Source organism: Miscanthus floridulus, chromosome 1 (assembly GCF_019320115.1).
Source record: "Miscanthus floridulus cultivar M001 chromosome 1, ASM1932011v1, whole genome shotgun sequence".
Lineage (NCBI taxonomy): Eukaryota > Viridiplantae > Streptophyta > Magnoliopsida > Poales > Poaceae > Miscanthus > Miscanthus floridulus.
This window is the reverse complement of record NC_089580.1, coordinates 72,258,751-72,274,236: the sequence shown is the minus strand read 5'-3', so window position 1 is coordinate 72,274,236 and position 15,486 is coordinate 72,258,751. Positions and strand designations below refer to the sequence as shown.

The 15,486-nt window shown below is 47.5% G+C and overlaps 2 protein-coding genes across 2 annotated transcripts; both read left to right on the top strand.

Annotated features, from left to right (window-relative positions):
- Positions 1 to 9,514: 9,514 nt before the first annotated feature.
- LOC136486946 (probable glutathione S-transferase GSTU6) lies at positions 9,515 to 10,341 on the top strand. Its single transcript, XM_066484035.1, has 2 exons — positions 9,515 to 9,844; positions 9,958 to 10,341. The coding sequence occupies exons 1-2, from the start codon at positions 9,515 to 9,517 to the stop codon at positions 10,339 to 10,341; spliced, it is 714 nt and encodes a 237-aa protein (XP_066340132.1).
- A 4,554-nt stretch (positions 10,342 to 14,895) lies between these two features.
- LOC136458546 (uncharacterized) lies at positions 14,896 to 15,264 on the top strand. Its single transcript, XM_066458497.1, has one exon. It carries the CDS (start codon positions 14,896 to 14,898, stop codon positions 15,262 to 15,264), a length of 369 nt encoding a protein of 122 aa, XP_066314594.1.
- Positions 15,265 to 15,486: the final 222 nt, after the last annotated feature.

Genomic DNA, 15,486 nt, shown 5'->3' with positions numbered 1-15,486 from the left:
AGACGAGCGCCGGTAGCTTATTATTGGCCATCGTCGTGTTTTCGTCGGTAGGCCTGTACATGCGGAGGCGGAGCACGTGCGCGACATTGTAGATGACGTCCTTCCACTGTATGGGCAGGTTGGACGGCACCTCGCCCTAGAGAGGGAGCGTGGAGTACTTCGCGGAGCGTGTCATGGTGCCGTCGCTAAGAAGCTACATGATGTCGAGGCAGTCGTCCACGACGTGCGGCGTGGTCGCTAAGAAGAAGTTCACTCCTCGGCTAGCTCCATGACGTTTAGGGTTTATACGGCGGAGCACCGCCGCTCTCGTTAGGGTTTATATGGCGGAGCACCACCGCCCTCGTTCGCCCTAGGGTTTAGGGTTTATACGGCGGAGCACCGCCGCCCTCGTTCACCCATGTGTACAAACATATATACGACGGCGCAGAGCACCACCACTCTCGTCACACCGCCCTCTCTCGTGGCCTAGTCGATCAACATTCGTATTATCGTTATCGTTAACGCTAAACAATCACACTAGGGCGAATTGCGTCGGTGACTAGGGCGAACCGCGTTGTTGATGTCACCGACGTGGTTCGCCCTAGTCACTGATGCAATTTGCCCTCGGCCGTTTATGTATAGCCCTAATTCGCCCTAGTACCGACACAGTTCGCCCTAGTGTGGCGAAATGCATCCGTGACCGAGGGGCAAGATTTAATAATGCATATTGTTCGTAGATTTTACGCATGTAAGCAAAGATTTGACGTACTATATATTCGTTTTGTTTTTTGAAGCTAGATGGCTGACCCGAGAAACATGGATGAGGAGGAGTTGATGATGAATTTAATCAACACTGGCACTCAAGTTGCCGGCGATGATGGTGCTAAAAATAACGTGCAAGAGGATGCAGATGACGGGAGTCAGTACTTAGCTCTTGAACAAAATGAGCAACAACATATTGGCCAAGTATATATTTTTTATTATTAGCTATTTATATTATCATATGTCTTATGTGTGCTCATGACATTAAAAATAATGTTTATGTTTTGTAGCCCTCTGGATCGACATCAACAACTACAACGAAGAGTAAAAATGTTCGAGGTCCCAAAAAGCCATTGGAGGGCCGCTTCATCATCTCGGAGTTCAATGTGGATACAGGCGAACTGAGGGCCAAATAAAATGAAATTCATGCACCACTGTGGTTACCTTGTACGGGACTGGCTCCCGATCAGTACCCGCGAATGGAAGAAGAAGACCAATGCTCCTCATATCAGTTTTGTCTCCGATCATGACAAGACGTTAATTTGGAATGATGTCTTGGAACATTTCACGCTCCAAACAGATGGTTATAATGATATAATAGATGGTGATGAATTGAAGGAGCGAGTTAGGGATTGGGCAATGAAGAAGATGGCCACCCAGTTTTAGACTTGGAAGAAACACCTATACACGACGTATGTCAAGAAGAACATAGCACCAGATTTTACTGTCCCAGGCCCGATCTCAAAGTAGAGGCCCTATTGGGATGAGTTTGTACAGTACAAGACGTCGGAAGAGGGTGTGAGTTGGGTGATAAAGAACCAACGTAATGCCCAACAGAAGACATACCACCATAACTTGGGATCAGGTGGCTACCCGACTGCTATTAAGAAGTGGAATAAAATAGAAGTAGACCTTCTTGCCAAGGGTATCACACCAGAATCACTCGAGTGGGGAGAGCGTGCAAAGAATTGGTTTTTTGCTCATGGGGGAACACTAGACCAGGAGATAGGGAAGTGCGTTTATGGCACAAGACTACAAGAAGCAGCAGAAAGATTGTTTTATGCTCAGAGACCTACTGCTAGTGGTGCATTCAGGCCCAACAGAGAGAAGGATGAACTAACATACGCCATCGGGACTACTGAACACGGTGGCCGAACTAGAGGCAAAGGAAGTGTCTCGTGGGAGCATGGATTCCCTCAGGACAGACCTTCCTACAGAAGCTGCCAGAGAAAGAAGGAAGAAGAGGCCCAGCGGCTCCAGAGGTTGGAGGAAGCGGTGCGTGAAGCACAGGAGCGGGAAAAAAACCTTAAAGCGAGAATGCAGGAGGAAATCCGAAGGCAAGTGCAAATAGCAGTGAGTGCAAGCAAGCAGGCATCAGAGCCAGGAATCAACATTAGCCAATCTGTTCAGTTGAAAAGCAGCTGCGCTTCTATAGAGATACCAAATCAAGGGGACACAGGACTGCGCTTCCCTGTGGATGATGTCACTGAACCTTGTACATCGTGTGAGCTACACATTTCGAAGGGGAATTCCACAATCAAGGTGGCTATCGGTCTTGTTAATCCTATCGACCGAACCAAGACACCAAGGATTCATGGGAATATAATCCAAGAAGGATATGCTACCATCTCGGTAGATAAAGCTGAAAAAGGTTTTAGTGATTTGCCTCTTGACATTCCTAGAGGTGATGGCGAGAAGACTCTCGGAGAAGCAGAGAATAAATTCATATTATGGCACAAGCGCTACATCATCATTCCCGGAATGTCGCCTTCACCTCCTCCTGAACTACCTCACCATAGGTGTGGATGAAAACACTACATCATTAATTTATATTGGCTTAAATAATTAACAATCTGCTCATAATAATATGTCATTCTTTTTTTTGTAGCAGATCCTCCCCCAACCTAAGTCCAATTGTTTAATCGCCAGATCATCATAGTGCTCTGTACGATGACAATGTGTTGGAAGACGAGGCTGCATCCACACCATCTCCAAGGAGGTCTCCAACACCGTAGCCGCCACCTCCAAGGAGGTCTCCAACGCCTCCCCCGCCCCCACCTACCAAGAAGCCAAGTACTAGCAAGAGGCTAGCCCCACAAACGAAGAACCAGCCCCCACCGGCAAAGAAAGCCACCGTGAAACCAAGGGCTATTCCCAAAATAATATCTGAAGAGAAGGAAGAAATAACTGATGCATATAAAAAAGATATGTCTAGATTCTATGACAAACTTAAAAAGGATCAAGAAGCAAGGAGTAACCTAGAGAAACCGTACTTCTTCATAGCTCCAGATATTCTAAGAAAAAAGGTGGCTTCTTACCAGCAACAACAGCGGGAATCTCGTAAGCCGTCCAAATCAACGTTAACGGACTATGACCGCACTCTCACCAAGTCAATTGAGGCGGCATAGAAAAAGAAGCGGGCAGGGAAAGGAGTTGTACAACTCGGACAACAATCGCACCAATCAGTCCCCCCGCTAGTTGTTGGTAATGAATATGGTTCGAATTTAGGATTAATGCATCAGGCAAACATACCTCCGGATATCGATTTGGATCATCTTGGTGAATTTATTGAAGAGATTGGTCTCGACCTTTGCCAGATGTTTGGTGATGGAAACATTGAGAGTGTGGCGGAGGTTGATATTTGAAAGAAAAAAATTTATACTAGGCCAGAGTCTATACAATCCTCAAGCCTTAGGTGATCTAGGAACGCAAATGTACCTGCCAAACAAGTGGTACATGCAGGCGTCTACCGGTGGATACTTCTACGTTGGTGTCAGAATTAGAGACGAACATTGGTTCCGTGGCGATGATGTTATGTATGTTGACTTTGCAGAATTTCATCAACTATGCCACCTGACCTCTCTTGACAAAGTTATCATTAGCTGCTATTGCCTATAAGTAATAATTCTTTCGATCTATTATTAAACTCATCATATGTGTGTATATACATATAAATTATCCTAACAAGTACTATATATATGCAGATTTACAATGACAGAGCACAGAAAGAAAGGCCGCAATGAAATTGGTTTTGTTAATCCCCATATAGTATTCAAAGATCCAGTTACTCCAAAGCCTAATTGGAAGTCTGAGTCAGAGAGTAACCTCATGAACTTCTTAGTGAACCAACGCCACAAGAAGGATATACTCTTTCCCTACAACTTCAAGTGAGTGTTAATAATGTCGATCATCCTTAATGGCTCACATGTTGATTCTAGTTAATTAATGAGTGTTATGCGTTATATCCTATAAACACATGTAGCAATCATTGGATATTGATGGACATCGATCTGATGAAAAGTCACTTGATAATCTATGACTCGATGAGAAAATCACAACAAGACTACCAAGATATGATAGATTAATTTTGGTATCTCTAGCAATACACACAAACATGATGATTAACTATATCTGATGATGTGGCAAATTTTTTATTGGGTAGTGTTTGGAAAACCTTTATTGAGAAGCAACCCATGGGAAAATGCAAAGCGTCACTAAATGTAATCCCTTTGAAAGTAAGTCCCCTAAATCGCATCATCTTTATTAATTAAACATATAGCTTTCATCGGATCACCAGATTGGATGACAAATCTTTTTCTCATAAAGTGGTGTCTGAGGCAGGAACAGGGGAACAACTACTGTGGTTACTATGTTTGCAAGTTTATCAAAGAGCTCTCCCAAAGAACTCCTACAGAGAGACTCAAAGTACGTTAAAAATACACTATATATTCATTTAATTATTATTATTGATTGTGTTACTATGTCTTTATATATATATATATGTACATATATTAATTTATTTTCCTTTAATTCAAACTTGTAGGTTCGATGGTTGGAGGAAAAGGTCATACGACAAGACCAAATCAAAGCAATTCAAGAGTCTATAGCCGAATTTTTTAATGACCAGGTCATCGATTCCGAGGGCGAGTTCTACTTCGATCCAACACTGCCATGGAAGCCAAGCTAGAGGATGAGAGAAAACTTATTATATCACAACAACTGTAATGCAATCTTTTGTAATATATGCACATAAAATAATATAATGTAAAATACACATATGCATGCATGCATGTAAATATATATATGATGCATGCATGCATATATATATATATATATATATTTCTATGTTTGAATTGTGTGATTTAATACGTTCATTGTGCTTGAACCGAAACATACTATACGCGCGTATAAATGTATTATTAGCAGCGTACAATACGACTTTGAAAACCTATTTTGAAAAGAAAACAAAAAAATGAAAAGAAAAGAAAAAAAAACTTTAGTCCCGGTTCGTATTACCAACCGGGACTAAAGGGTGCCGGCCTCGTGGCATGTCAGGAGGCACCTTTAGTCCCAGTTGATGTTACCCACCGGGACTAAAGGTCCCCCTTTAGTCCCGGTTCCTGACCCAGGACTAAAAGAGCCCCCTTTAGTCCCGGATGCTTGCTCCCGAGTGGAGAACCGGGACTAGAGGGGGTTCTCCACCGGGAGTAACGGCCGTCTCTATACCAGTGTGTAGGTCCCTAAACTTGGCCGACGATGTCATCCCGGTCCTTGAGCTTTTAAGGTGATCACCGTAGGTCCTTAAACTTGACAAGCGGTGTCATCACTGTCCAAATGTGGTCTAATCTATTCTATAAGGTGTGGCACGCTGACTGTACATTCGATGTAGATCCAACATGTGTCAATTAATCAATCATTATTTATATAATATTTATCATGAAAATATAAATTAAATAAAATTATTTTTCATCAGCAAAAAATAAATTGAAGTATTAAAATAATTTACAACAACAAATATATTAGGTTTAAACTAAAATAGAAAAATACTAAAATCAATTTAATATTTATGTATCATTAATAGTATTAAATAATATTAAAAATTCTATAGTATTAAAAGTTTTCTCTATTAAAAGTTACTTCTAATTTTAGTATTTTTTTTTAAAAGTTTTAATAGTAGTATTATAGAAGTAACTTTTCTCTATTATTAAAACTATAATACTATAATACTATACTACTTTTAATAGTAGTTTTATAGTATTAGAACTTTTAATAATAGTATTATAGTATTAAAAGTTTTAATAATAGTGTTGTAGTATTATAGTATTAATAACAGAGAAAAGTTACTTCTATAATACTATTAAAACTTTTAAAATAATACTAATATTAGAAGTAACTTTTAACAGAGAAAACTTTTAATACTATAGGTAACTTTTAATATTATTACGACACCGCTTGTCAAGTTTATGGACATGCGGTGATCACCTTGAAAGTTTAGGGACCGGGATGACACAATAGAGACCTGCGGTGATCATCTTGAAAGTTCAGGGACCTAGATGACACCGTCTGTAAAGTTTAGGGACCCACATATATTACTTTAGAAGTTCAGGGACCTTGATGACACCGTCGGCCAAGTTCAGGGACCGACGGTGAATTTTCCTCTACGTTAAACAACGGCGGCAGAATACACGAGACTGCTGGCAGTGTTTTCTAGAAAAAAAAGGATTTTTTTAAAAAAATTCCTGTCTCTGTAGTATCTATAACTCATACATTTAACCATTCATCATTACACGTATAGCATCCAGTTGACAACAACAAACTCTTAAAGAGCAAATAAAATATATAAAAAAAACACTCATGCACCAAACTAAGTGCTAATTTCAGTGTTAGCTTCTACTGCTAGATTCACTAAATTTCACGGGTACTCCTATAGGCTATAGAGCGACTAACAACATACAAGTTCGTTGTAGATCGAAGAACATTTGACGCCTCCAAGCTGAACAATATGCTTCATGCTTTGACATGTGTTATCTCTCCTTTATATCTCTTCATTGGGCTACACGTATTGGGTAATTTGGGTTGGGCTTGATCTGCCTCTTTGTCCGTTGATGACTCCTGAAAGAGCATCTAGGCCCATAAATGGTTTGTGTATTCCTAAATGGTTTGTGTATTGATGACCATGCAATTAAGGATGCAATGATATCTACAACACGATGACAGGTTATAAGTGATTGTGGGACAACACAAGGAGATCCTGCGAACTGATCGTAGATCAGTTGGTTGGATTTCTTGTGGTGGAACCTGCCCATTCGGGTTCTAAGTCCTCGACTTGGCATGGGTGCTCGCATTTTTCTGTGGTGACTTCGTGAATCTCGAGATCTGCCGGCTCAGTCCTTCAGAGGTGATTATAGGGATATGAGTGTGCGTGCGTGTTGAGGCGTCTACTGTACCATGTAATTCTTAAAAAAACACAAGGAGATCCCAAAAAAATGAAGACTTATATTTTATTTTAGAATTGAGTATAAGAGAAAAGACGTACTAACAAGGGATACAAAATTAGCAGCTAAAATTGATCAAGTGTTCAATTCCTATCCAAAAGTTCAGATAGCCACCTAGAGCATCTACAGACTCCAGCATGGCCCTCAAACTAAATTTTAAGAGATTAGATTAAAAAAAAAGAGGTCCATTAAGGATCCTACTCAGGCCCTTAAATAAATTAATAAACCCCCAACTCCTACTCTTCGTCCCTCGCTCTTGCGAGCGTGAACTCTGAGAGAGCGGGCATAAAACAAATATGGTCAATTGTTTCCAAATTGCCACGCAAGATGCATTTGTGATCCACTTTCCATCCTCTTCGTTTTGGGGAATGCATGCAGCTTGGATCCTTGGAGCTTGTCATTCAACAATTGCCACATAAAAGTTTTTCATTTTTAGTGGACTTTTGCTTTTCCATATACGATAACACTCTCCTCAGAGCATCCGTCCGTCCGAACGCTGCACTTCCCAGTACACGCCACTCGCCCGCTCAGCGCGTGGCTCGCCCACGACGCTCGCTTCTACCGCGCTCGCTTGTCGCGGGCACCGCACCCTGTCTGTCGTGGCCTTCCTCTGGCACAGAGGCGTCGCGCCGCTGGCACCGCACCCCATCCGCCTGCAGTGACCTTCTCCAGCGCGGGATCACTTGCCGCGGGCACTGCACCTACCCACCTGCTGCACCCCCCCCCCCCCCACACACACACACACTTCAGGCCGACGTCGAGCTCTGCATGCCGACGAGTCTCCATTCGTCCGGGCAATAAGTACATGTTGCACTGAAAACGCATGTTGCAAGCGTATATTTCGTGTGTTTCAGATGGTTTAGAGATATGTTTTAAGTATTTTATATCGATGTTGCAAAAGTATATTAGGATGTTGCAATGACTATATATACACGTATGTTTCAAGTGTACGTTCCAAACGTTTCATTTGATATTGCAAAAGTAGATCTGGATATTACACACATATGCAAGTGTTTCAAGTGTTTACCTACATATGTTGCAAGTGTTTCATCTGGATGTTTACATATGTTTGTAATGGTTACACAGTGTTTTCAAGTTTTTTTTGTGTTTTGCAAGTGTTTCAGACATATGTTGCAAGTGTGTCAACTGTTTTGGACGTATGTTGCAAGTGTTTCATCTGGATATTACAAAAGTAGATCGAATGTTGCTAATATGGCAATGGGACTCACCTACCACACCAGCCTACTGCAACGGGACCCACCTGCCGCCGTGGTCACCGTGCGGGCGCCTGAGGCCGGCAGACACATCCACGGTGCGGCATCCACAAGCAGGGATAGGTGACTGGGACCCACATGGGTTTGTACCTGCGGAGGTAGAACTGTGCACAGGGTCCGAGGGGCGCGCGAAAATAGGTGGCGCAAGCTTTTTTTCATGTGCGGCGCGGCTTCCCGCGCGATGGACCTGAGGCATGCGATATTTTGGAGTAGCTCCAGACGTCGGGAACCGGTAATTAACGCCCTTTCATATAAGGTCAGCCTCCTTGCCCCCTGGTAAAGCATATAGGTGGAGATAAAATATAAAGATTCTGAATGACATTCACAACTCGACTCTAAATGGCCCGATTTCATGGTAGATTGTGTCATGGACTCATGGGTGTTGAGTACTCGCATGTAACGGGCCATGGGTCTAATTCGGCGTTGACTGGAGGAGACAAAAGCCAGATAGTTGGATCGAGACGAGGAGAAAGTTGGATCGAGACGAGGAGAAAGGGGCCAAATCTGTATGGGCCGTCCATCGTATGTTCAGTAGATGGGATAAAATCGAAACAAGTAGAAAGAGGCCCAGTTGTTTTGTATGACGTGCTCCCTTGGTGTGATTCTGCCCCGCGGTCCTATCTCGTGTGCTCGATGCGCCGTTAAAAACTGGCTGCGAAACCCGAGTGCGCGTCCGAGCCAATGTGCCCTACTCAGGGGCGGATCAGGGTAAGCTTCTCGGGGCTAAATAATGAAGATTAGAGCTAGAGTTAAGAAAATAATGATGATTTAAATGCTAATGAACAGTATTTTACATGTGATTTAAGGCTCCCGAGGGGCTGCAGCCCGGGCAGGCCCCCCTGGATCCGCCCCTTGCCCTACTTGCCCCTGCATTCTGCGAGCCGCCGAGCCGAGCGACACGCCGAAAGGCAAGTAGAACCTTGTTTTCCGATCGCATGTTGATCCTGGGTATTGACTCGACTACTTGAACTTGTGTACCTTTCTCTAGTTTTGTTATGTTCACCCGAACCACTACTGCATCGCATAATAAGATATTCTAAACAACGTTTGTCCGTAGAAGTCGCTCGAAGCCTCAAACGACGGAGCAACCAATGCCCAAGCTCTATATATACCACTATTCGCTTGAACGTCGCCCGAATCACATCACATCACACGGCGAGGAAACAAATTAAACACATCAACAGCAAAAATTAAACAAGACTCAAGACGTAGTAAGCTAAGGAAATGGCCGGTGGAGGAGACGAGATGAAGCTTCTGAGCACTTGGTTCAGTCCTTTCGGATCTAGAGTGAAGCTCGCGCTCCACCTCAAGGGCCTGAGCTACGAGTACGTGGAGGAGGACCTCACCAACAAGAGCCAGCTCCTCCTCGAGAGCAACCCCGTCCACAAGAAGGTCCCCGTGCTATTTCACAGGGGCAAGGCCCTGTGCGAGTCCATGGTCATCGTCGACTACATTGAGGAGGCATTCGCCGACGCTGGACGACCGCCGCTCCTCCCCTCTGACCTCTACGAACGTGCCATCGCTCGGTTCTGGGTCGCCTTCATCGAGACCAAGGTTACCTTTGCGTCGTCCTGCTGCCGTCCTGCGTGATATATGCATATTGTATTGCTCGTGGTTCACGCTGCAGATTGAGATGATGATGACGTTTTGTTTGCGTGTGCGTGCAGCTAGTGGAGCCCTGGTTCAAGATGCTTGACGGCACCAGGACACGAGCGGAGATGGGCGAGGGGGTGAAGCAGATGCTCGCGGCGGTGGCGACCTTGGAGGGCGCACTGGCGCAGTGCTCCAAGGGGAAGCCCTTCTTCGGCGGCGACAGCGTCGGGTACGTGGACGTCGCGCTGGGCGGCCTCCTCGTGTGGGTGCGCGCGTCCGAGGTACTGCTCGGCGTCAAGTTCCTCGACGCCGCCAGGACCCCGCTCCTGGCGGCCTGGGCCGAGCGCTTCGCCTCGCTTGACGCGGCCAAGACGGCCCTGCCGGACTTCGGCAGGGTGATCAAGCACGCCATGATGAGGCGGGGCGCGGCGGCAGCCGCTCTGGCGCCGAATAACTGAACCTACGCGGTTCCTAAGCTCCATGAAGGTTTGCGCGGTGGCCGTGCGATATTATCGATTGAGTGCTCCTGTTCCTCTTTGGTGCGATGTTGTGGCACGTGCTTCTTTGGTGCGATGTTGTTCCACGTGCGATACATAGCAAGAGTGCGACTTGTGTGGTTACTTGTTAGTGTGTTAGGTAATGATCGAGTATACGTCCTTGGTCCTTCGCCTTTCTATGCTTTTTTGGTGTGTAGGTTTCAATACAAATGTAGTCCTCGAAAGTAGAGTTAATTAAAGTCCTGTTTGGAGTTTCTATTGGAATAAAGACTATAAAAAGCTAAAAATGGCGGAAACGTTTTAGAATAGATGTTTCTAAAATTTTTAAAGGTTTTAAATAGCGGAATAAGCTATTTAGCGGTGGTTTCTTACAAAATCATAAAATGCTATAGCGAGGTATATGGTATGTTTGGTTCACCTTTGAGCTGTGAGAAAGCTACTACGAGTTATGTGGTGGAAAAGCTATTACGAACTATGTGCAGTGAAAAAGCTATAAGCTGTTTGTTTGGAACAACTATGAAATTTATCACTTCTCTCTATCTCCTTCGAAACAACTATAAAATATCTCTATTTCCACCTATTTGGAAAATTAGAATGTTGAAAGTAAGATCCAAGGTACTGCGGAAATTGTAATTGTCGGGTTCATAAACCCGGGGTTTCTCATGGACCTGCTTTCCAGCAAAAGGCTCGGCCCAGCAGACGACGTTGCGAACGACACGCAACTCCTGGACCGGCCCAAATACCTAACGACGGGCCAGAAGGGCGATCCAATCTCCGACCGAAAGGCCTGGCAAAACAGGAACGGCGCCCGCTTCCGACTCTGGCCCGCCTCTCCGATCGAAAGGCCTGGCCAAGGAGGAACAACGCTCGCTTCCGGCTCCGACCCGCCTCTCCGACAGGAAGGCCTGGTCAACGCCGCTTCCGACTCTAACCCGCGTCTCCGACCGGGGGAACCTCTGCTTGCATCCTTCTTCGACTAGCGAAGTCGGAGCCGACTAGCACCAACCGATCGGGGACGCTCGCTCGGTGAGAACCCAGGAAATGGACGGAGCAAGTAAGGCAGGACGCTCAAGTCAAAAGCAATACCAAGGACCGTACCCTGTACACCTGCAGGACAGTACCCTGTACACCTGCATGACAGTACCGACAGAAAATGTCAGGAGGGTGCCCTGCAACCTTCCAGACATTTCAGAACCCAAGCAGTGTTGTGGGCGTCGACGTTTGCCCTATAGTGTTGTGGGTACCATAAATTCCCATACCAGGCGAACACGGTAAGACCCCCCACATGCCTCTGGGTATCAACAGTGCTGTGGGCATCGTCATTTGCCATACATGGTGAATGCAGTAAAACCTCCCACATGCGTCTGACACAAAATAGTATTGTGGGCGCCTACCATCGTCTCTTACCCGACGGCGTAGGCAACAAGACTTAGTAGCATAAGTACTCTCTCTCTCTCGCTTGTAAGGTCGTCCCCTTCACCTATAAAATGGAATGCGTTCTCTCCCAACAGGAGAGGATCCCAACTCGAATACTTAGCGCACATAGGAGCTCCCGTTGCTCTCGGTCCTTTAGTCCAGAGTCTGACTGGACCTCTTGCACCCCCTATCTTTCTTCCACTCGTTTGTAACCCCACAGTAAACTTCGAGCACCTAGGCTCAGGAATAAAATCACCGCCCGACTCAAACTGGACGTAGTGCACGTTGCTTGAACCAATATAAACCCTGTGTCATTGAGTGTTAGGCCACATCCAATCACAACGTACGGCAAAACTACAAATATTTACTTGTTGGTCACTTTCTGCACCGATAGTTGGCGCCGTCCGTGGGGAAGACGCCATACATTCACGCTTTTTAGACATCGGATGGCCCACTTTTCTGCCACCTTCGCCATGGTGGACTCAAGCGATACGACTCGCTTTGGCTCACTAGAGTTTCCCGCACTCCCACCTGTTAGGATGTGGGATCCTCCCATCTTCGAGCCATCCCAGGCCTTCCTCTTTGGAAGCCTAGACTTCATCACCCCTCGGCTTGGCATGCTGCACCTCCACGAGGAGGCACTTGTCCCGACGCCCGTCGGAGGAGGTGCGTCCTCCGTTGGCTCCGGGACTCCTAGTGACTTCAACAACAAGGCGCATGTGCCTCGCTCTGAGCCCGCACAGGGCTCAAACCCAACTGTGAGTAACATATGCTATGTTATTTACATGTTATTTATTGTCTTTCGCTGATTCTCTGGAGGGACCCTGTTGTCCCTGCCGCGACCGCCATGCGACCGGTTCCCCTATGGCCTCGTGTCCCCCGCGAACACGTACGCCTGGGGGATCCAAAGGATGCTAGCATCGCCCCCTCTCACATCTGAATTCGTGGGGATGTCGAGCTATAATCCTACCACTTTTCACGACTTTATGGATGACGATGTTGAGAGCGACTACTCCAGCATCGGTGACGTCGTGGCACCTAGCCACCCTCTGTCCCGCGAGTGCGCTATGGCGGATGCTCCGAGATAGACGCCGGTGGTGGCGGAGTCTCTACAGACCCACACCCTCCAGATCCTCGTGCTGATGCCCTCATGTGTGCAAAGGCGCATGGCGAGGAGGTACGATAAAAGCGGCAGAACCAGCCAGCGCGCTCGGCGCACCATGATGCGCCCCGTGCGTGTAACCCAGCGAGCAGCGCCCGGGGTCACGCCCGCCAGATCCAGCGCAACATCATGGATGTGGGGAATGATTTCCCATAGTTCACTTGGGCTGGCTAGAACATCGCGGCCGCAGCGATGCTTCTGCGTGGCCTTCCCGAGCCGAACAACCCCTAGGAACAGGTGATCCACCGAAACCTCCAGGCACTGGTGGAGACCGTCGTCGTTCAACAGGCGAAAAGCTCCACATTGCGCCACCGACTCACGACCTCTCTCCCCACCAAGAAAGCAGGGACGCACCAGACGCATCAATCCATCTGCTCACCTCTATAGCCGTCGGGCACTGAACATGAGGGCGCAGCCACGCCATAGCCTGACCTGACACCCGCTCTACACCGACCGCCTGTGCATGAATGCCTCAGGATGAACTAAGACACTCATAGCAGCATCAGCAACCGACGTCGAGCCCGGCATGATGATGATGTCCATCGGGCGGTGGTGAGAGTAGGTGACACGGGCACCGGCTAGACCATGGAAGGGACCGGTGAAACGCACCCAGGCGTGGTCACCGACCCAATGACCGGAGTCCCAGCTCAGATGGTCCGGGACCACGGGCCTTTGGTTGGCGCATCCAGAGAGCGCCGTTCCCATAGTGCTTTCGACCGCCGACCAACATCGCCAAATATATCAGGGAGACAAATCCCAGTATATGGCTCAAAGACTTCTGGCTCACCTACTGAGCCAGGGGAGTGGATGATGATCACTTCATCATTCAGTACCTCTCCATCTGTGTGGGGGAACATGTTTGAGTATGGCTCGAATTCCTCCTGCATGACAGCATCTGCGACTGGGCGGACCTCAAGAGAGTCTTCGTCGGGAACTTCCAGGGGATGTATGTCCGCCCTGGGAACTCCTGGGACCTCAAGAGCTGCCAGCAGGAGCCCAGCGAGTCCCTATGAGATTACATCCACAAGTTCTCAAAACAGTGCAACTCCCTACCTGATGTCGTTGATGCGGACATCATCAACGCATTTCTCTCTGGGACAACCTATAAGTCCCTGATCCACAAGCTTGGCTGCCTGAAGCCCCGTACCACCCGCAACCTGCTCGACGTCGCCACGAACCACGCCTCAAGCAGTATTCAACGGAGGCCGAGACAAGGCAAGGCCAAGTATAGGGACCAAGACGAGGGACCCTCCATGCAGAGGGGCAAGAAGAATAACAAGGATCGGCGTTGACCGGCCAACACCGCGTTGGTCGCCACAGCTGATCGTGTGGGCAAGCAGCTCTAGCAGGGCCTGTCTGACCACTTCAACAAGCTCATGGATAGCCCGTGCACCAACCACGCCTACCCCGTCAAACACCTCTACAAGGACTATAAGCTCCTCAGGCACTTCCTACGATGGGCCGACGGGCTGAAAGAAGGAAAGGGCAAGGAGGCGGCAACCAAGAAAGGAGGCACAGCGGGCAAGGATGGGGATAGCTTCCTCGACCTCAAGGAATGCATCATGATCTTCGGGGGATCCGATGCCGTCTACTCCAAGCACCATCACAAAGTGCGCTACTGAGAGGCGTGCGTCACTAAAACGGTCGTCCTAACCTTCCTCTGCTGGTTAGATTCTCCAATCACTTTTGATCGAAGGGACCATCCGTCCCATGTCGCTAGACCAGGGCTCTACCCACTTGTTGTCGACCCCATCGTCTGTAAGAAGCGCCTCACCAAGGTGCTAATGGACGGAGGCAGTGGCCTCAACATCCTCTACGTCGACACCCTCGACACCATGCGCATCCCCTGGTCGGAGCTCCAACCGGCGAGCTCTCCCTTCCACGGCGTAATCCTAGGAGCGCAGGCATACCCGCTCGGGCAGATCGACCTACCCATCATGTTTGGTGACCGAGCCAACTTCTGCTCGGAGGTGGTCACCTTCGAGGTGGTGGACCTCCCGGGGTCTTACCAAGCCATCTTAGGGCGGCCATGCTATGCCAAGTTCATGGCGGTCCCCAACTACACCTACCTGAAGCTAAAGATGCCGGGATCAAATGGCGTCATCACTGTGGGTAGCACCTTCTCACACGCTTTCATGTGCAATCACGAGCATTACGAGCTTGCCACTGCCATCATCAACTCTTCCGAGCTCTTGCTGCTCGGGGAATTGTCGACCCTAGTAGCCCCGGACTGCAACAAGCCAACATCTTTGACTGCCTTCCGCACACTCAAGGAAACTAAGGCGATGGGGAAGGACCCTATATAGTGACCGAAGTGATCCGACCAGGCACCTACCGACTGAAGGACAACAATGGTGATGTTCTCACCAACACTTAGAACATCGAATAGTTACGTCATTTCTTCCCTTAAAAATTCGGTCTTACCATTTTTTCATTCAACGTTCGCTCCTACAGAGCACCCTGGCCCGAACACTTTTGGCCCAGGTCGCTCGAGGGCTCCATAGAGGTGCGGTACCACCTCTCTTCTT

Bases quoted from the DNA above. Each gene is read 5' to 3' on its own strand.
- LOC136486946 (XM_066484035.1), top strand. From the start codon at position 9,515: ATGGCCGGTGGAGGAGACGAGATGAAGCTTCTGAGCACTTGGTTCAGT. The intron at 9,845-9,957 runs GTTACCTTTGCG...GTGTGCGTGCAG, and splicing joins TCGCCTTCATCGAGACCAAG to CTAGTGGAGCCCTGGTTCAA.
- LOC136458546 (XM_066458497.1), top strand. From the start codon at position 14,896: ATGTTTGGTGACCGAGCCAACTTCTGCTCGGAGGTGGTCACCTTCGAG.